Source organism: Pelodiscus sinensis, chromosome 8 (genome assembly GCF_052426305.1).
Source record: "Pelodiscus sinensis isolate ZL-2025 chromosome 8, ASM5242630v1, whole genome shotgun sequence".
Classification (NCBI taxonomy): Eukaryota; Metazoa; Chordata; order Testudines; family Trionychidae; genus Pelodiscus; species Pelodiscus sinensis.
In genome coordinates, this window is record NC_143059.1 from 9,620,960 (window position 1) to 9,643,081 (window position 22,122).

The following is a 22,122-nucleotide window of genomic DNA, read 5'->3' on the forward strand; positions in this document are numbered from 1 at the left end:
ATTCTGATGCCATTGTGTTGAGCAGACATAGCATTAGGTATGTCCCCAAAATGTCCAGCAAATGACATTTAAAGCCCTTTAATATCAGAGAGTGGTCCCTTAGTTTAAACAAAAATGTCACAATATGTTCCAGCTTTTATTGAGACCTCAACTATACACATCTGAAAACATGAGTTACAAGGCCATTGAAAATTAGCCTTATGAAAGGACTGTGGCTGCAACTTTCTATTGGGGGGGAGGGCTTCATTCCATAATAACCTCTGCACATAGTTCCAGAGTCTGGACAAGAGCTCTGGTTCTGCTGTTTCAAAAACACAAGTCTCCATCACTTCTGCCAAAGGAAGACCTCTTTTAGCTTTCTGTACTGTTAACACAATTTTCTGTAAGCTGGACCAGCCAACAGAAGGACAGACATTTAGTCAACTTTCACTTAAGAGACCCAAAACTCAAACTGACACTATGGCATCAGTACTAGGTCATGAAGTATCCATAATCTTCCATCTCCTCGCTATAGCTTACCCACAAAATTCTCAAGAAGATCTAAGTACTGTAAACGGAAAGTGTGAAGCAACAGAAGTAGGTCATGTGCTAGAGGGCTTCTTACTGCAATTTTCAGATCAAACCAATTTCCCAAGCCTAAGTTATTAGGGAGCTAAAACAGAAGCCACTTAAACTATGCAGAGGTGACCAATTATACATATGATTTTTTTAAACTAAAGCACATTAAAATATGTGTTTACCAGTGGCATGCAAATGATTTACCAGTTAACACTGTACCTTAATCGACCATCCGCAATACTTCCTTTGTCTACTTTGGTGACAAATATTCCACAGTCTCCAGGGAGGTATGGTTCATTCACACCTTCTGCCACATCAAAACCAAGTGCTTTCAAGTCCATATCCTCCTAACAAAAACGCAGTTAATATTAGTGAGCAATTCAACAGCAATTCAATTTAATATGTACTTGTAGGCACAGCAAAATTGTAGAATTGAATTATTTCTTTTGGTGCTTTAACAACATCCCAGATATACAAATTATTATATAGAAATGTCAATTCCTCTCCAAGGGTTAAATATTTATCATTATTAATTAATATTCATTTATTATTCACACACAGTTTTATATATAAGTAACACCTGTGCAGCGTACAAGATCAATGGCAAAGTTATCTATGGTTTGTACTCCACAAAAGCAAGTAGATTTCCTATAACAAATCTTTTTGATAATGGTCTATTGTGTCTTAATGTGTCAGCTTTTCATACCTGACTGATATATTGGTTGTGGATACTGCATTTATGGTATGTAACCACAATGACGATTAATAATGCTTAAAAATACATATTGAACAAACTGCACTATTGTACGACCTATTATACCAGGGATGTAATAACGAAACATCAAGTAATTCGTTCACACAAAACCCTCAAGTCTTCAAATGACAGCTTACTCTGTCTTTTTCAAACTCTACCACTTCAGTTTCCCATTCCAGAGAATCCGTGTCAATGGCTGAATCATGAGAACTGTGGGCCATTAACTGCCGAAACCTGGCTTCCTTTTCCAACTGGTTCTCCATCTTCTCTCTATGGAATAAAAGACAATTGTTTATAAGTGATTCAGCAGTTCCCTTGTAAAAATATGAATGGATGACATTATGTATTTTACAGTTTCTTCTCTAATTTAGCAATACAAATTATGCTCAGTCTAGCCAATCCCAAAAGCTTGGTAGAAACCTCCAACCACTTTTAAAACATATTTCCTACATCCTGTAATAACCTTCTCTTAAATGAATGGGAAGAAACTTATGAATAATTTCTATACATGAACATATCGAAAATATCTTAAGAAACCTAGCAGAAGATTTGCTCCCCTTGCCCTCCAGATAACCTGCTCCAATTACTAGGGGAGAAGTGGATGTGAGTTAGTACTGAAACTAAGATCTCCTATCACCCTGAAATAGTATGAGATACAGGTTTTCTGCTCTTATTTATCATTCAGCGGGAATCTGGTTGTAATGAACAAAGCTACAGAGAAATCCTGACTGCAGTGAAAGAGTTGCTTCCATGCATTTCAACTGATATATTTCATATGTAGACATATTCAGAACAGATTACACTTCTGACCCAACAGTCTAATCTCAATGGAGACTTTCTATTTTCTTATTTCCTGTGGGGCAGGCTCTGCCATAGGGCAAGGCGAGCAAAGCAAGTGACTTGGGCCTCATGTTTTCGGGGGCCCCTGATGCTGAGTATTCACCATCCACTGGCCGTGGCCCCACTCCCAGGGTCCTGCCTTGGGCCCCGCAAACTCTTTGGCCAGGCCTGCTGGGGGGACAGGGCATGACTAATAGGCTCCTTTTGTCGGCATCTTACACAACACTGATATATAAGTTTATCTACATGTGGATCCTTCCCCTTATGCACAATAGGGCTGTGTCTACACTGGGCCACTTATTCCGGAAAATCAGCCACTTTTCCGGAATAAGCTGCGAGCTGTCTACACTGGCCCTCGAATTTCCGGAAAAGCAATGACGTTGAACTGTACAAAATCAGCCGCTATTCCGGAAAAACTATTCTGCTCCCGCTCGGGCATAAGTCCTTATTCCGGAACACTGTTCCGGAAAAGGGCCAGTGTAGACAGCTCAGGAGTCTTTTCCGGAAAAAAGCCCCGATCGCAGAAATGACGATTGTCATTGATTGGCCACGGACGCTTTTCCAGAAAAAGGACTTTTCCGGAAAAGCAGCCTGCCAGTGTAGATGCTCTTTTTCCAGAAATACTAATAATGAAAACTATTCTGTTTTAAGCATTTCCGGAAATTCATGCCAGTGTAGACACAGCCCCGGTGTTTAAGTTCTATTTAATCTTAATGCAAGTGATGGGTATAATGCAAGTGAAAGGCTAGGATTAGCCAGAGGCACATAGATATCAAAATGCTGACTACCTCATCAGTACATGTTGACTTGAATTTTTTTTCTGTTTCTGAACAGCTTTTGAAGGGGCATTAGAAATAAGATACTTTCTTAACCTCAAGCTTAAACAGTCATCAAAAGCCCTGAGTTACTGAAGTAAGCTAAACCAGAGAGCGAGCCCTGCTGTGTCTTCAGGCTTCTACGTAAGGGGGGTTGTGTACTAGTGTTATCTTATTTACACTGATGCAGGCAGACAGGCCTGAAGAGTCAGTGGATTAAAGGTTTTTAGTATAAAAAGAATTCCATACAATTACATCATTTTATAACGTACTTCAGTTCCTTCAATTCACGCACAGCATCATTTTTTTGCTTTCTCATGTCATCAAGATTGCGAAGCGCCTCTGCCAAGTCACTCACAGCTCTGTCTCGCTCTCTCCTCAAGTTGTCACACAAAGTCCTTTGAAAGTAACAGATATTCAGGTAATATTTTAAAGCTTCAACTTACATTCATACAACTCTGAATCTTTAAATCCAGACATGTCCTTTACCTGCTAAAAAAATCCTTCCTGTTTTAGAAATTCTGCTTTTGTACTTAAGTGTTTATCTAGCACAAAAGGGGTGTGAGGTGTTTTATAGACAGTAAGTTAACAACTAGATCCTCGGAAATCATAATTCAGGTCCCTTGCTTTTTAGACCATGGGTACTACATAGTCGGCTACTACGTGCGGAGGAAGATACCTTGTTACCACGCTCTTATGACTGCGCTGATGGGCTGTGGAGGGAGAAGTTAGTGTGGCAAGGAAGGGATTTGTTGTTAAGGTTGTCTTGGAAGACCCTCCCAAATTAAAAAGGGTTATTTTGCCTATTACTTAAGTTAACTGTGATCAAATCATGCACTGGCTCAAAAAGATGAGACACACTATCAAAAGCCGTCCAACTATGAAGGAACATCTAATGTGTTTACCGTATGCTCTCCCTTTCCGCAACTATCTTGTCCCGTTCTTGAAAAGCCCAATCTCGCCGACATTTGGCTACTTCTGCTTCCTGGACAGCCTCCTTTAGCTCTTGTGACATGGCCTCATATTGCTTTCGAAGCATTTCAATTTCTTTGTTAGCTCTTTCTATGTCCAATGTAGCAGAATCTTGGATCTGTAAGTTCAAATATATATAAATATTTATTTTATGAACAATTCATGAGATAAGTATGCACGTTAAGTATTTTAACCCATACTACCCATTTATTATATGAAGGGCTTGATTTTGAAATCCTTCCACCAACTAAATAACTGTTCAGTGAGAATCCCGAAGTCGATGGGAACTTTGCCTGTGTAAAGGGGTCAGGATTGGCTCTATGCATTTTAGCCAAGAGGGAGGCTCAGTGATTTATAGGACTGATTCACAGTAGATTTCCTCATCTTAGAGAAAAATCAATATATATACTTGATATTTCAGTGGCACCTTGCTGACTCATTGATCTATTGTAGCATAGAGACCGAAGATGTCGAAGGACAGCTGGAAATGAGATCAATATAGTGCACTTTCATTGCACAGACTGACTGTTCTAGTGTCTAGACTTAGCCTGTGAGACTGTAAACAGATGCAGATTTACAGTGCACCTACACTGGTGATTCACAATCCCCAATCTCACAAGAGGAATAATGGCTCTCGAAGATGTTTTAGCTTTAATTGAATATTTAAAAATTCAGGATTTTAGAAAAGATTTCACTCTTTTAAAAACATGGAACTCCACCTGTCGTCCAGCGCACATTCTGAACACCAAAGGGAACAGCGACAATGGCAACACCAATTTAAAGAGAAACACCTCCATATTTGCAGCACAAAACAAGCAAGATTATTTTAACATGACTAATTCAAAACCTTTTCTTGCTGTTATATGTGAGCTTGACTTGACATACGTGAGTAGTCCTAATGAACACAAAGGACCACTCATGAAATTATGCAACTATGTGTTCACAGAATCAGAGTCTAAATACACATAGAGGGTTCCTATCAGTTTTAGACGAGTCACTTCCAAAGGACTCTACACATTTAGGGCTGTATGCCTCCCCAAATTGTTTTCAATTGTAGCCATTAATGCTTAAAACCCCTTGGCACATTCCAACCCACCACTTTAAAATGTATAATCCTAATTCAGGAGAATAAACACAAGCCACAATAATATATGTCTTGCCTTTCGTTGTGCTATTTCCTTTGCCACTCTTCTACACACCCCTCATGTCAGCCCACCTCTCAAAATCTCCAAATCAACCCACAAACAACTGAGATCTGTGCCTATATATTATGTATCCATCAGTGATTATGTCAGGGCTCTCCACTCAGCTTGTACAGGATTCTCCTCTCCCCTTCATAAAACAAAAGGTAGATGTGACAAAGTAAAACTTCGCTCCTTCTGAGGGTCTTGTGTCGGAAGAGCCCTACAATTCCTTCTCTGTCTCTTTCCCCACTGTACAGATCCTTAAAATCTGTTGACCCCGTTGCCTCTTTTAGCAGACCATTTAGCAAGGCTCCTCCTTTAGAGTCTATCATATGCAACCCTTTACCTATTTGGGAGGTGGGGGTGCACTGTTGAGTGACAAGATGCTGCCAGACCTGCCTATATGGTATTATGATCAAGGATTGATACTATGATGAAATAAGGTAAATGAAAATATGCCGCACACATAAAACATTCAGAAAGATCTTACTTAAACAATTACTGTAAATCATGTAGTTCCTACACAAGCATAGGGAAGCAGGGCTAGTACATGATTTTTAAATACATGATAGCATAATTACAAACATTGCAAAACTGCAGGAATATTTTAATTCTTCTATATAAATAATTAAAATTAGCAGCCATAACTTGTTCTCTGTAAGTTGTAAGAAATGTGTGCAGAACAGAGAGTCTTTAGTCACACTTTATATTGTTTCACTTACAAATTGCTTTATAAGGATTTATATTAAGTGATTGAGATGAGGCACAGAGGACCAAAGCGCGCTGTATCCACGAAAGCTCATGGCAATCCATATTATAGATAGATAGATTAGATAGATTAGATAGATAAGTCTCACATGCCAAGCCAAGAGGGAGGATAAAAGACCGCCTGGCTCAGGTCAGAGCTAACAGCCCTGCCAGAAGGAGCTTCTCTTGCAGAGCTATAGCAAAGAGTCTGCTCACCAGAGCAGCCATTGCAGGAACAGCCAAACCCCAAGGAGCAAAAAGTCCTCTAATCAGAGACTGGCTGGGGAACCAAAGCCAAAGGAAAAGCCTGGGGTGAATTCCCCCTCCTCTCACTGGAAGACTGGGAAACAGCCTAGTGTTTTGGGGGAGGGTGTTGGGTTTTTATTTGGGGGGTAATTGAACTCTTCTGGAGTTTAGCCCCTCAATCCTGTCCAGAACTGGAAAAAGACTGAAGGGAAAACTGATTGGTGGAACAGAACCTGCCACAATGAGGTCCTGGAAGACGCACAAGGGGGCAATGTTCCAGGCACACCACTACTGGAACCTGATGAACCGTTGGGCTATAACAATCCTGTTAACTATATATTGACATCTATTAATTACTGATTAGCCCTTCATAAAGGTAAACTTAAAAGCTGTGACTGATTTATGAAGTAGCTTAGTTGCACCCCCTCCTAAGAAGTGCATTCTTCATCGAGCTTTTAAAAAAAAAAAAAAAAAAAGTTTTGTACGGAGACCTTACAAGTCTGCCAAATGGTGTTGACTCTCCTTGACCTAAAAGGAAAAAGCCATCTGCGAAGACAGCCAGTACCTGACGAGCTTGGTAATATTCCCTTAGCAGATGGTCTCTCTGGATGATAGCTTCTGTTCTCTCTTTCCTGGCAACATCTCTTTCTTCCTTCACTGTCTCTATATCCTTGCAGGCTTGATCAAGTTCCTTCTGGGCCTCAGCCTTATCCTTCACTTCATGACAGTACTTTTCCAGCAACTCGTTCCTTTCACAGATTGCCCGATCACGTTCCACTAGAGCGGAGTTTAGCTCCTGAAACAAACACATTGTTTGCAGGGTGTTTTGTACAGAGCAATATTTCTTATTTCCAGTTAAATAAACGCTGACACCTTAAGAACCATGGGTGTAGAATAAACTTTCTGCAAAAAGGGGAACTGTACAGCTCTTTGACCATACTAAATGCAGACAACATTCAGGAAAGTTACAACTGCTATATCACCACCTTTAAACACCCTGTCATCTGAATAACAGCACACAATTAGGAAAGTTCATGGTTCTGAGAAACCGAGAGCAAGGACATTTGTTGCGAGTCCACCGGAGTCTTGGATAACCAGTCAGATTTAATACCGGGGATGATAAAAAGTGGTTAATTAGGTAACTATGTAACTGTTAAAAACCTTAGCAGTTACACGGTTACATGCCGTAGGCTCTGCAGAGTAAGCTTTATACTGCAGAACCCACAGAACTGGGCGGCAGCTGGAGCCAGCTGTGAGGGGTGGCAGCTCGTGTGTAACCATTATGGTAACCAATAAGCTCATGCTTATTTAATAGTTTAAACAGTTACACTGTTCATCCCTATTTAATATAAAATGATATTATGTACTTTTAATGTACCTTATTCAGTATCATGCTGCATTACACATCAGCACGATAGCTGAATAGGATGGGAGTATTAAACTGCACAGCAGTGGGAAAACAGGATTTCTGGAGAGGAGTAGGACAACAGACTGCCAGTGTGGAAAGGAAGATTGCTAACATGGCTGTGTGTGTCCAGATCAAGAGAATTTTCTTCTCTTTAGCAAGTAGAAATGGATGCTGTAAATGTACAAAAAAATTAGTCCCAAATCCCAGCTGAAGAGTTTATATATTCTCTTGTTTGCAAACAATACTTCTACAAATTGAAGCATTCAACAGTGCTAATAATGATTGGGCAAATGTTGCTCTTTCTTACTCAATTTGCTTCTGCCTACACATATGTATGTAGGCACTCAAATTACAGTTTGATTACTATATAATCAGATGGAAAATGTAGCTAGTTCACAGGCAGAAAGTGAACAGTGTTTGCATCCGTGATAAACATTTTCACTCTTGTAGGATGTTTTCCAGTGTCAACACATTGTGACTAAGATCCCCAGAAGATACCAGAGTCAAAACAACTTGGTCGGCAAAGGAAAAAAAATCAGCTGAATAGCTGAGAAAGTATTGTATACTCAGGTAGTTGCTTGTGCACCTCCCCATCCTACAAGTAATGTGTTATGGTAGGTTACCTGAGCCTACAAATATAAAGACAAAAAACCCTTATCAAAGCTGTGTGGCTAAAGCCATTGCAATCTTGCCTTAAACTGTCCACAAAAACTCTTAACTAAGCTTTCCCACTTTTGATTTGTTCTGTCACTTGTGTGTGGTATACATTTCAGAAGTGTCTGGATATGGTTTGATCTCTTTGTGTTCAAGCACACAGGGCCCCAGGAAGATTTAGAAACTAGCACTAGGTCTGAGAGTTTATGACTGATTACCTTACATAATTTCAGCTTTTAAAAATTACAACCACCCCCCTAAACTTTAGTAGCTTTTACATTTTAGTAACAACACAAAACCCCCTGTATCATTATGCACAGGAGTACTGCAGGATGAACGTTTAGAACAGTTTAAAAAAAAATGGATGCAGTGCTTGCAGTTCCAAACAAATATTTGTGACCATACTATACATGACCATCATAACTGCAGTTTTTCACTAGGTGGCACTACATACAAGTAAGAGTAACTGCAGTACCAGGCGCAGTCAAACTTGTTGAAGGGATAATCCCATTTACATGGGATTATCATGCATACACCTACAAGCTGAAGTGTTGCTTGATCAATAAACCACTCATACATCCCTCTCAGACTCCTGCCCCAGTACCAGATCCAGGCAGAACCAGATAAATGCAAGCTTATATGATCAGTATTACCTAAAAAAGGAACACACTGCTCATAAGGCAGAATAGCTACATAGTTCTAAAGAGAGAAAAACTCTAAACCCAACACAGTTATTCCAATTTATATAATTAAAATAGTTCTAGCAAAAGGTACTTCAGTGCGCTCAGTATATAGGAATTGTATATGCCCTTGAAAACATCCATAACTTTTTTTTAAAATGTCAGCAATTAGCATCTTGTTGATCGGGGTTCTCTCACTCCTGTCTCTATTAAACCACTCATCCAAGTGGGCTTTCAAGATTGACACAGCTCTCTGGAAAAGCTTGGTTTTTTTTTTTTCGTCCTATGCTTAATCATCCATGCAAATTACTGTAGGAACTGTGTTGATTATTAAAACAAATTATGAACCGTCAGTCAACTTGGAGTGAGATTTACAGAAGAGCTCAAAGTTACCTTTCCTCTGCTTTCATGAAAGTGAGTACTAAAAATATGATTGACTTCAATGGGATCAGAGTTAGGCCAACAATGACAATTTCTGTAAACCCTACCTCTTGACCTGGTCTATACTACAGCAGTGCAGCTAGGCCTCTGTAGAGGCAAAGTTCAGACACGACCCATTCTAATGGAAGGAGTTATTCTATCAATGTAGCTGATAGATTTCCACTTCATATTTCCACTTCATACAGCGGAATCAGTGCTTTGCATGCAAGCGTCTGTCAGTGTAGCAATTCCACCTCTCCAAATGGTGGAACACCAATCAAACAGAAGAATCCAACCATTAACATCACTACATTTACACTTGGTGCAAGATCCCTCACAGGTAGGTTAATTCATTTTTTAAGTGTAGACCGGGAATTCACAATTCAAATTCCGCACAGCTAGCACCAACAACAGTTAGTCCAAACATTTTTCAACTTGGTTGTTTGGGTGTTGGCCACATATATAAACATGGCTTAGGCTACCTAAATAAAAGAAGTCTGTTTTTCAGAAGTGCTGCATTTAGATAACTGTATATGTGATCCTTTACAAGTGTGTGAAAGAAAAGCAAAAAAAAAGGTTTATGAGTGCAGGAAAAGTATTTGGTTGTATGTGAATAACACTAAAAAACTGAAAACCAAATGAGTATTATTAATATTCAGCAGCAAGCTGCATTTGTAAATCCTCTTAACAGCACTAATGTTTTAAACATTAAGACTATATAATGCTTGAATGATACAGCTTTTGGATTAACATGATTTATAAAGCAGTGCCTGCTTTTTTTTTTTTTTTTTTAAATCTTAGTGCCAAATGTCCTCTTTCATTTGAGAGGCTAAAGGATAAAATACAGGGGACATACTTCTAGTCTTTGAGTAGATGTTAAAGGAAACTGAGCGTCTATTTTCTAATGCTAGGTCTTACTTCTTAACAGTTAATACCCCGGTGTTTGTTTCTTTGCTACCAGTTTAAAAAAACAAAGAAATGTATTTGAGTTCTAGCTATTGTTATACAGTGCATCACGTACTGGGTACAAATGGTTGGCTTGTTAAAATGAAGAATCTGAAGTGAACTGAACAGAGCAAGTCAAGTGAATATAGCAGACCGCAGCTGACAGGTACCCAACTGTACTCACACTTGGAATATAATGAGCTGACATGCAAGAGTGCCACCAGCAGAACGTCAACAGGGAATTCCCTTTCCACAATGAAGTCAGGTTTCCAGCTCTCGGGTGCATGCTTATTTTCACAGCTGCAAGGAAGCACCGGTAAAACTCTTGATCCTCCCACCCATAGCAAAATGGTCCCTTGGTACCTGTCTCAAAGCTTCCACCTCCTCACTAGCCACTCTTTTCTCTGAGGACGTGTTTTTCAGTTTGGACTCTGCAAGCTCTAGTTCGGTCTGAAGCTTATCCACCTCTTTAATCACTTGGTCTCTCTCACTCATTATGAGGCGATACTCATTGAAAACAGAGTCTCTCTCTTCCTTGTACTTCTCTGCATCCTTCACTGCCTTCAGCTGCATTGTTTTGAACCGTGTCACCTCTGACTGCAACCGCTCCATCTCTCTCTGCAACTCTTTGTTCTGCGCAGTGGCTTTGCTTAGCTCTTGCTGTATTGACTCAAACCTAAACAAAAAACAAAAACAAGAAACAGAGGTACTTCCATCACTGTGCATTTTTTCTTGTACAAAGCGGTAGAAATGTCCAGCCAGAAGGGACTCAAGAAGTCCAGCCTCTTGACTTGAGGCAAGACCATGTAAGCCTAGAATGTCCTGGACGGGTGTTTGTTGTACCTGTGATTGAAAGCTTCCCATGATGGGGATTCCACAACCTCCTGTGGGAGAGTTTAAACCACTCCTATAATCAAAGGGTTTTTTCTCATGTCTAGTCAATCTCCCTTGTTACAGATTAAGCCCATTACTACTTATTTCACTTTCAGCAGACATGGAAAACCACCAATTACCATCCTGTTTGTAACAGCCCTTAACATAAGTGAAAATTCATCACCTTTTCTCTCTCAAGACTCAAAGGCATACCCAATTTTTTTAGCCTTTCCTCATAGGTTTTCTAAACCTTTTATCATATTTACTGCTCATCTCTGGATAACCTCGTTTTAGTGCACATGTATACAACTAAATGCTTTCCATGTGATCCAGAGTATCCATTAAACAGTGCAGTAAATAGCAAAACTTTGCAGATCACATTTTTTTTTAAAAAGACACCCACCATCTACACTATATAGTCAGGTTAGACCTACACCACAAACTTAGTAAGCAGCATAACTACATAGTTCAGCGGTGTGAACGCCACACCTCTGAGTGGCACAGTTATTCGGACCTCATCCCGGGAGTAGGCAAGATATATTCAAGGGAGAGCTTCTCCCATCAACCTAGCTACTTCCTCACAGAAGTGGATGAACTTGGCCAATGGGAGAAGCTTCCCAGTCAGCATTACGCCCATTTTCACTGAAGTGCTACAGCAGTGCTGTACATGCAGACAAGTCATTAGTGCAATAGCTGTCATCCTTTCCAGACTATTGGACTCCTTTATGGACTCTGATTTGTCTTACATACTAAGGATATTAAATATCAGTTTATTTACTAGTCGAGTAGTTGATGGAATTTCCATCTACTACTTGACTAGTCGATAGGCACTTCCACATTCCTCCTTTGAAATGTAAAAGAGCCCCTTGTGGGGCTCTTGTACATTTCAAAGGAGGAATGTTGTTCTCTGCATGCAGCCCAGGGCCAGGGCTGCACAGGGGTGCCAGCTTTGAAATGTACAAGAGCCCCCAGCAGGGGATCTTGTGCATTTCAAAGCAGAAGCGGCCTCATGGAGCCCGGGATCGGGGCGGGGGGGACTCCCTGAGCTCCGTGTTGCGATGCCTATTGAAATGCCATGCGAAGCCCAGGGTCAGCTGGGGAGTCCCCAGCTGATCTCAGGCTCTGCATGGCAATGCTCCAGAACTTGGGGTCAACAGGGAAGTCCCTAGCTGACCCTGGGCTCCAAGCAACACTGCTGCATTGAAACGCTGCCTCAGTGTTTCAAAGGGGCAGCGCCACACAGCTGATCCTGAGCTCAGCCGTGTGGTGCTGCCACTTTGAAGTACCTCTTCTTCCCCCCTCTCCTTTGTTGCAGCGGGAGGAGGGGGAGAAATTAACTAGTCGACTGACTATCCAATAAGCATTTGCTTATCAGATAGTCGACTAGTCCTTAACATCCTTATTGTGTACCCCCAGTTCCATCTCACTTAAAAACCTACTTGCTTACTGAATCAGACATAATACAAACTGTCACAGCCCACTATTACTAAAAAATGCTTACTTTCTCATTAACCATATTACAAATCAATTGGAATATAAATATTGTACTTATGTTTCAGTGTATTGTATATACAGAAGTACAAACAACTCGTCTGCATGAAAATTAGTCTCTACTCAAGTTACTAGTGTTTTTATGTAGCCTTTTGTAAAACTAGGCACACTTCTAGATGAGATAATGTACACCTTAAAGGCCTCTGCTAATCTGCATCTATACATGTACCCCTGATAAGAACTAAGACAGTGGTTCTCAAACTATTTGTGTACCAGGAACCACACCCCCATCCCTCTTTCCAGAATTCCTGCCCCACATATGCAAAACACACTTAGGGAAATGAGAAGGACAGAGTGGTTGCAAATGAACTGACTACAGATTGGTAATTTAAACAGGGAAAATACGTATTTGATACACAGAAGCTGTAGAAATGAAGTGAATGAAAATAATATTACAACGAGTATAAAATGCGATCAACAACAATACTGAAAATGTGCCGTTATAGAAATTGACTGTCTGCCTTTGCATGAAATAAGGTGTTCCGGATCCAGGCACTCCAACCCACAATGGATATAGCAAAGGCGTGGGAGACGGGAGAAATGGGTTCCCAGATCTGGGCATCGGAAATGATCAGTGTCATGGTCAAGAAAGGATACAAATTAGAGGTATGGAAAATAGCGTGGGGGAAAATGGCAAACTGAATGCTTCTATCTGCCTTACTTTGATGAGAAAACAAAAAGGACAGCAGCTAAATTAAGGGAATCACATTTAACTTTGATTTAAAAATATATTTCTTTTTAACAAAACACTTGGTTCAGCTGTGAATTTTATTGCCAAAATGTATGAGAGACTAAGATCTTAGATTCAGAAAAGCACCACCTGCCCATATGAACATCCAGAGTTATGTTGATAGAATTTAAAAAATAATGAAGCATATAAGCCTTCATGCCTCAGAGCAGACACCACCTGATGGGAGCATGGAAGAAACTTCTATCAGAATATTCTTCCATAATTTTATGAAAAGGGATTTCTTTCGCACCTTTTTTTCTGAAGCATCTGGTTATAGTTAATGTCAGAAACAGGGTTCCTGATTTGGACTTCTAGTCAGATCCAGCATGGCAAATCCTATATGCCTCTGGTATATCTTGTGTTCTCACACACAAACTCGGCATGGTCTAGACATGGTTCTTGTGCAAGCCGATATACTATGAATTAATTCCTGGGACCAGAGCTGTAAGCCTGATCCATTGTGCCAGGCTCTGAACTCATCTGGCAAGCAGGGAATGCTAAGATTTGGGGGGGGGGGGGAGAAAGGGGGCCGGAAGAGAGAGAGAGTCCTGAAAATTTAAAGCTTCTTTCATGCCATTAATGACATCTGTCAGTAATTTCCAAGTGTGTTTCCTGCCATTAGTGCAGCTCGAAGACTCTCCTAACAGATCACCAGTATGGAGAGTACAGAAAGATCTACTCGATTAAGTACCTAATTGTTTTTTTCTTTTAGAGTTGTGGGCAAACATGAAGAGGAGATTGTATTGTAACAGGCACACGTTAAAAGCCTGAGACATACACATCTGTGAAGTGTAACCTTGTAGCAGTGCGCATCCCAAACACCATTCAGGTCAACAGTGGGAGTGTGGAAGGCGAGTGGGGAAAGGGAGAATCAAATCAATAGCTGACAAATGAAACCAGGTCATCGGCTATACAGGATACTTGCTATGAAGGATTTTTTTTTTAAAGCAAGAAAAAATCCAACTCTGAGACATTAGGAATTAGTAAATGGGGCAGGAAAATCATACCTTCTGTAGACATTACTTCTATCTGTGAAACGATCATAGTACAGAATTCTGAGTAGCTATTGAAGAGAAATTCCACACAGAAAATCTGGCTTCAGAACTGACCTTGAACAGTCTGCTCTCTGCTTCCAAGAAGGAAGACAGCTGGCATCACACTTTCACAGCTCAGAGGCTTCCTGTTCTAGAAACTGAGTCAAAGCAATTTTTGCAACAGCTCTTATGAAAGCGGAATAGTGGGGAGTGAGGGAGTTTGAAGAGTAAGAAAGGCTAAATCTGGGGATGGTGGCCAAAACCTATTTACACAGTTATATCCATCATACCAATCTTGACATGTAGTATCGCCTCCATATCACAGATGGAGGAAACAAGGGTGCAGTGTTATGTGCTTTTCCCAGGATGAAAGTAGTAGTCCAGGTCAGAACCATGTTTTTGTGTGCAAAAACAATGCACAATTTAGACTCTGCTTAAACAAGTTTTTAAAAAACTGTAGTTAAAACTTGCTGAAGTTAGCTAGTTTTAGTTCATCATTAACTTAAACTGCAGATTTGGTACGTTTGATACTCTGAAAAATATATTTTGAAAAGAGCAATATTTCATGCTTAAACAATACACTGACCATGCACAAGAATTGTTTTCAAGCTGTTTTCCATACTCAATTCCCCATTCAGTCCAATTAACTTATTTTGCATAGGTTTCTGAGGAACAGGACTGCAGCTCCTCAAATTCCTCAGACTTCAGCATACATCAGTCTGACTATTATATCACAGATTTCACTTACACACTTCATTTCATGAGGACTCTTTTCGTGACTATACAGTAGTAGCTGTGAGCAAAGTATTCCATGTGCCTCATTAAAGGCTAGGATATTATGCAAATCCCCAAGCAAGTAGATTCTCTAATTTATATAGAAATCTGTATATAAAATTTACTCTGAAGGAGTTCTCTAGGACAGGACCATAGCATAGAATCATAAAATACTAGAATTGGAAGGGAGATCATCAAGTCCAGTCCCCTGCTCTTATGGCAGGACCAAACACCGTCTAGATCATCCTTTGGTATATATGGTTGTGACTACTTTCTTCCACTATTTGATCTGAGGAAGTGGGTCTGGCCCACGAAAGCTCATCATCTAATAAACCATCTTGTTAGTCTTTAAAGTGCTACATTGTCCTGCATTTTGCTTCAACTACCCCAGACTAACACGGCTACATTTCTATCACTATCCTTGAAAGATGTCTGTCTAGCCTGCTCTTAGATATCTCCAGTGATGGAGATTTCATAACCTCCCTAAGCAATTTATTCCAGTGCTTAACCACCCTGACAGTTAGGAAGCTGTTCCCCATGTCCAACCTAAACCTTCTTTGCTGCAATTTAAGCCCATTGCTTCTTGTCCTATCCTCAGAGACCAAGGAGAACAATTTCTCTCACTCCTCCTTGTAACACCCTTTTAGATACTTGAAAGTTGCTATCATGTTCCCTCACGGTCTTCTCTTTTCTAAACAAAACATGCCCAGCTGTTTCAGTCTTCCCTTATAGCTCATGCTCTCTGGACCTTTAATCATTTTTGTTGCTCTTCTCTTAACCTTCTCCAATTTCTTCACATCTTTCTTGAAATGTGGTCAGTGAGGCCTAATCAGCGCAAAGTAGAGCGGAAGAATGACTTATCGTCTCTTCCTCACAACACACCTGTTAAAGCACCTAGGATCATGTTTGCTTTTTTTGCAACAGTGTCACACTGTTGACTCATACTTAGCTTGTGGTCCACTATAACCCCTAGATCCCTTTCTGTGGTATTCCTTCCTAGACAGTTGCTTCCCATTCTGTATGTGTGAAATGGATTATTCCTTCCTAAGTGGAGTACTTGGCATTTGTCCTTATTAAACTTCATCCTAGGTATCTCAGACAATTTTTTTTTCTTTAGCAGCTAACTTTTTGCCTCCTGGAAAAATTCTGTTTCTGTGACTGGAAGAGATAGAAATGTTAAGCTTTTGCACACTTCCAGGAATCAAAAGAGTTGTGTATAAAATGTTCTTTTTAGCTGGTTTAAGCCTCCTGTGCATCTCTCACACACAAATGGCACTGTAAAGGTGTTCATTCTGCAGCCTTCATCACAGCCAACAGAGGATTGCATTAATAGGATGAGAGGGAGTAATCTGAAATTGTACATTGATGTTGGACTTTCAGTTAACACATGAGGAATGTAAATATTCCTAAATTAAGTCACTGAAAAGCCATAGCATCTCATCTCACCCACAGATACCTTTTTTAAGCCTTGTCTACACTAGCACTCTTCTTTTAAGCATTTGTGTAAACTATCTGAGTTCAAGCAGAGTAGAGTGAGGCCACATCTTCAATTGCCATACCAGAGATCCATCTTCTGGCACTGGATTTAGCGGGTCGAGTTAAGACTGCTAAATCAAATGCTGAGAACGGCTGCAGTATTGTTGGCAGTCGCAAGGGATTTATTTTTCCCTCTGAGCAATACTATGAACCAAAGGCTCTCGCACATGAACAAAAGGACAGTTTGTACAGGATTTCATATGGGTTAAAACATAATTCTGAGAAAGGGAGCATTTTCCCTCAGTGCTTTTCAATTCCTGAAGTTGTGTGGGCTAATGTAGATTTTTTGGTGTTTTACATATTCATGTAGGTTCCTTTCAACCTACATATGCAAATGTTTGGAAAAATACTGGTTAATCACACCATCTCTTTAAAAATGCCACTCGTCAGCAGAATTATCGCCACTTACATGACGTATATAAGCTACCAAAAGCTGCCTATACCTTCTAAGAGAGGAGGAATACTGCTGCTGGACATGTATGGCTGTGTCCCTTTGTTTCATTAACATGTCGATCTGCTTTTGAAGACGTCTGTTCTCCTCTTCTGTCTGTTCTAGCCGGCTAAGGTCTGTGTTGTGGCTTGCTATTTTCTCATTGTACCGTTTCCTTAATGCATCATAATCCTTTTTCACACCCTCTAGCTTGTCCATTGCTGTATCATAGAGTTTATTTAGTATTTCTGAGGATCCATTCTGTTTCATAACCTTCACAAGAAACAAAAAGACAAATTTAATAAGAGGTACATATTAAAGTCTTTTCACTTTTTTAAAAAGAATATGAATCTCTTAGGAGAGATGTTAATGTGTGACAACTACTTAATATTTTTTGCTTACAGCTACTTTTTAAGTTGCACTAGACCATTTTGAAATGTAAATCTCTACATAGAAAATTCTTACCTTCAGGCTGGTAATACTCATATTCAGTAAGTTTAAATGGGAAAATGTGACCATATCAAAACAATTTTTTTCCAATAGGACTATTGCTAAAGACAAGTAATCTAAATTAAAAAAGGTGTCAATAGTTAACTTTAATACATGGATCTTAAAAAAAATTAAACATCACAAGTAGATAAAAAGAAACTTAATTTATGATGACTAGTTGAACATATATTGACGAAATGTGGAAAGTTAACTCCCAAATTGTAAAATACTTACCAAAACATAGCTTTGGAAGCTAAGATAGCTAGAGGTGTTAAATTTAGATTAATTGGCTAATCGAATAGTCCATGCAATTTGCATGGACTGTTCAATTAGTTAATAAGGGGGCCTATGCTTTTGAAGTATAGCAACAGCCCAGGGGTTGTTGCTACACTTCAAAGGCAAAAGTGCTGCGGGGAGCACGGAGCCAGTGGGGACTCAAATGGTCCCCAGCTGGCCCCATGCTCCCTGCAGCGTTTCAAAGCAGCAGTGCCACACAGAGCCCGGGGTCTCCTCCACTGACCCCGGGCTCCATGTGGTGCTACCACTTTGAAGCACCTCCTCCTCTTCCCCCGCCCCTTGCTGCCTCTTTCTGATAGAGGCGGGGGCGGAAGGGGGAAGTGACTAGTTGTTCACATCCCTAGTGATAACAGTTATTAATGCATCATTTTACAACTGCAGCAACAGTAGTGGTGGCTGGAGCCCTTTAAATTGCCCCTGGAGCACCATGCAGCTCTGAGGGGAAGGATGGGGCGGGGTCTTGCACTACAGTAGGGGCAGCGCTGCAGGCTGGCTGTCCCAGCCCCGCCATTTCCCCCCGACCACTCTGGGGCTACAGAGCCAAGGCTCACCCACACCTTGCCTGGGTCCTTACAGAAGCTGTCAGCCCTCCCTATTTGGGCCATGTCACTGTGCTGATTGGGCCTAAGGTTACGAACCACTGCCTTAGGTGGCAATTCAGAAAAGAACTTTAGCACATTCTTTTACCCACCCCTATTTAGGGGGGTGCATTTTTTTTAGTACTCAACTTCAACACATTTGAATTTAAGCACAAGCTTAAGTGCTGTTACTGGGTAGGGATGTTTTCCTGAATTAGGCCTTGACCATAACTGAACTGTCTAAGAAAAACAACAGATACTGAAAAAACTGAACAAGCGGTACTGAAAACAAGCTGAGCTCCCAGACAGAAGCAAACATTTCCTCACAGCCTCAAATGTATGGAGCCTCTTCTCATTGACAGTATGTTAAACAACTATCCAATAAAGTAAACTAAAAGAGAAAACACACGGCCAAAGATATCAGGAATTTGGCTACATTTAAAATAAAGGCTCTAAAATGCAAACGGAATTTGCAGGGAAGAAGAGAGAAATTGCCACAATCAGGAAGCAGAACAAAAAAGACCATGTCCCATCCAGTGCCCCCATATGAGGAAGAGTAAATAGGCCCAGCTGGACTCAAGGGTACAGCCATGGCAACGGAAAAGTTCATACATGAGCAGTAAAAACTTAAAGGTCAGTCAGCTGCTGTACAGGAAATCAATGGCAATTCCACACCATAGGAGTAATTTGATCAACAATTCATGTTTCTCAAGCAGTTGGGCTGCTGTGTTTTGCAACAACCTGGTGATAGAGTGACATGTCAGAGAGACCGTCCAAAATAGAAATAGATTAATCCAGATGCAAAGTAACCAAGACTGAGATAAGACTGCTGGCATTCCTTCAGGACAATATGATTCACAACAACACAATTAGAAAAGGAGCCACGCACACTCGTCACTGTCTGAGCATAACCAAAAAACTTAGTTGGAATGGATAACAAAGTCTGCACAAACTTTAAAACTGACTGACGTCTATCGTAAGTGTTACATCACCAATTTACAGTGAGAGAAACTAAGGCACAGAAAGACTAAGTAATTTGATCAAACTCGCATAGTGAGTCTGTAGTATAGAAGAAAATGGAATATAAACCCAACCTCCTATAGTCCTAGGAGTTTTACACACAAAGATGTATAGGAGAACCAGTTCAAGCAAACCTGATATCAAAGGAAACGAGCAAGATGAAATACAAAGAAAGTTAAAATAATTTAAAAAATCCCCATAAAAACATGGAAAACACCTCTCAGTATTTGTAGTTTATTGTGACTTTTACACCCTTCAAACCTGGCAAGTAATTATTTTTGTTTGCATAGACTTTGGTTCTAAAGCTTAATCATTTGACTTAAAACTTTGTCTTGTGAATCTGCCCACAGAAAATAGGTAGGGCAGCCTATTTAGCCAGTCAACATGTTACTGTAACTGTTCTAACTAAATGATCACTTTTCTGTATATGAACCGTGGACTAAATGCCACTTCCAAGTTGTTTTTAGTTCCAGCCCTCCTGCCCATTTTTTTCTATAGCACGTTTACTACATTTTAAAAAAAAAAAATCACCTTGGTGTTGAGGCTGCTTAATTGTTAGAAACATCCATTCTTTTTTAAAGTTTGAAGTTGAAAAACATTAATCAACCTGTAGCATTGTTCTAACTGAATAGTGTCTGTGAACCTAAATAACCAAACTTTGTTCAATCATTCCCCTAACCTTTAAAGGTGTCACTGGGAGAAAGAAAAACTGCCACTCATTTTTTGGGATACTTTCCAAATATAAACTGAGTCTGGACTTTTGCATGCCGATAGCTACTCGCAAGAAATACCTTTAGGGACTAACATCATTTTTTTTAGCAATTTGCTTTGCTCTCTCTTTGAACATTAAAATGTACCTTTTCTTTATAAAGTATTTCTGGTTTATAATATAACCCAGTTTATGTAATTTCTAACTTCTAGGAAGGGTATGAGAGGGGTTGTGCAGACATTCCTTCACACCAAGGAAGGAGGCAAGCTTTATATAGCTTCGGGTTTGTACCCCAAAAGCAGGAGACGGGGGGAGAATTTGAGTATCTGGGTGCTGCAATAAGTTCCTTAAACTGAATCTTCCCAGAGCTGATCTCAGCGTCTGTATTTTGTGCAGCTGGGGGAGGCCCTGCCTGTCAGCTTTGCTAGAAGAGGCCTAAGTGTTTGGCTCAGCAATACAAGGTTCAAATGGTGACCAGGCTAGGCTGAATAGGCTGACTCAGTGGTATTTCAGCACCTCAGGTGACGTCCCAGGGGTCCTGACCCATCACACAGGCACTTAAGTGATACCTTGAAGGTTTATTTAACATCTGCCTTTGGCTGACTATGGGGAGTTTAAAACAATGAATTTTCTAGGTGTTAAGCATCCATATTTTCTAGGTCTAAATCATCTAGGGATATGAGAGAAGATCTATATTACATGAAAACAATGTCATGTAACAGATTTGTTTTGTTTTCTCAGTGCATCTTGGCAAATGTTTTCATGTCTCTCTCAAGGTGTCCCTAAGTCTAACTTATCTGTAATGTCTAATAATGTTTTTTTGCTTTCCTACTCTTCCAAGTTTTCCCTTTGCACAGTGTTTTCTCACCATCTCTCCATTACCTAACAGAGGAAAATTACCAAGGAGCGATAGGAGTTATTTAAGTTAAGCACCAATACAGACAAAAGAACACACATCAACCGGCCATAAACAACTTTAGCACTGAAATCAGAAAGGTTTCTAACCATCAGAGAGAAGTTCTAGAACAGCTTTCCAATGGGAACAGTGGGAGAAATAAAACCTGACTGCCTTCAAGAATGAACTTGATAAGTTTATGGAGAGGGTGGTATGATGTGAATGTCTACAAAGACATGGAGCCCATCTGCAACTGCTGGCAGCAAATAGCTGCAAGAGCTGAAGATAGGACACTCCATGAAGAGAGCTCCAAATTACTACACAGAACTCTTTCCCAGATGTCTGGCTGGTGGGTCTTGCCGACATGCTCAGGGTCTGGCTGCCTACTTTGGGGTTGAAAACCAATTTCCCCTCTTCTCCAAGGTGAGACTGGCAGAGACCGTGAGTTGCTTTTATTGCCTTCCTCTGTAGCAATGGGGACAAGTCACTTGCAGGTTTAAACAGGTATAAATGGTGGATTCTTTGTAACCTGCTTTATACCATGATTTGAGGAAGTCAGTAACTCAGCCAGAGGTTAGGGCAGGGCTGAGCAAGAGTCTGTCAGCAGGCTGGATCCGGCCACATTAAGCTCTTTCATCTGGCTCTGCAGCAGCTCTTGACCCTACCTCCTAATGCACGACCTAGGAGCCGGGGAGGTGTGTATCCTTTCAACTCAAGGGCTTGCACCTCCCCCGCAGCTACCCAGCAGGCACAAACCCTTTAAATAGCAGGAGTTGAAAGAGCTCACATCTCCCGGCCCCACTAATGCGTTGCCTGGTTGCCGCAGGGGAGATGCAAGCCCTTTCAACTCCTGCTATTTAAAGCTCTACCCCTCTCACCCGAGGCCCCACCCCTTCCAGGGCAGCCCGTGACCACTTCAAAAAATTTTCAAATGGACCCCCTTTAAATACTATTGCCTGCCCCTGGGTTAGGGGTCTGTTATG

General features: G+C 40.6%; 1 protein-coding gene across 2 annotated transcripts in view; it reads right to left on the bottom strand.

Annotated features, from left to right (window-relative positions):
• DLG5 (discs large MAGUK scaffold protein 5) overlaps nucleotides 1–22,122 on the bottom strand; it is a 172,634-nt gene that overhangs the window by 40,413 nt on the left and 110,099 nt on the right. For both annotated transcript variants that reach the window (XM_075934726.2, XM_075934727.2), the window contains 7 exons: nucleotides 17,165–17,424; nucleotides 10,587–10,899; nucleotides 6,682–6,912; nucleotides 3,873–4,057; nucleotides 3,240–3,365; nucleotides 1,450–1,582; nucleotides 778–905 (listed from right to left, as the gene is read on the bottom strand). In XM_075934726.2, the coding sequence (XP_075790841.2) occupies nucleotides 778–905; nucleotides 1,450–1,582; nucleotides 3,240–3,365; nucleotides 3,873–4,057; nucleotides 6,682–6,912; nucleotides 10,587–10,899; nucleotides 17,165–17,424 (1,376 nt within the window). The remainder of the gene's footprint in view (nucleotides 1–777; nucleotides 906–1,449; nucleotides 1,583–3,239; nucleotides 3,366–3,872; nucleotides 4,058–6,681; nucleotides 6,913–10,586; nucleotides 10,900–17,164; nucleotides 17,425–22,122) is intronic.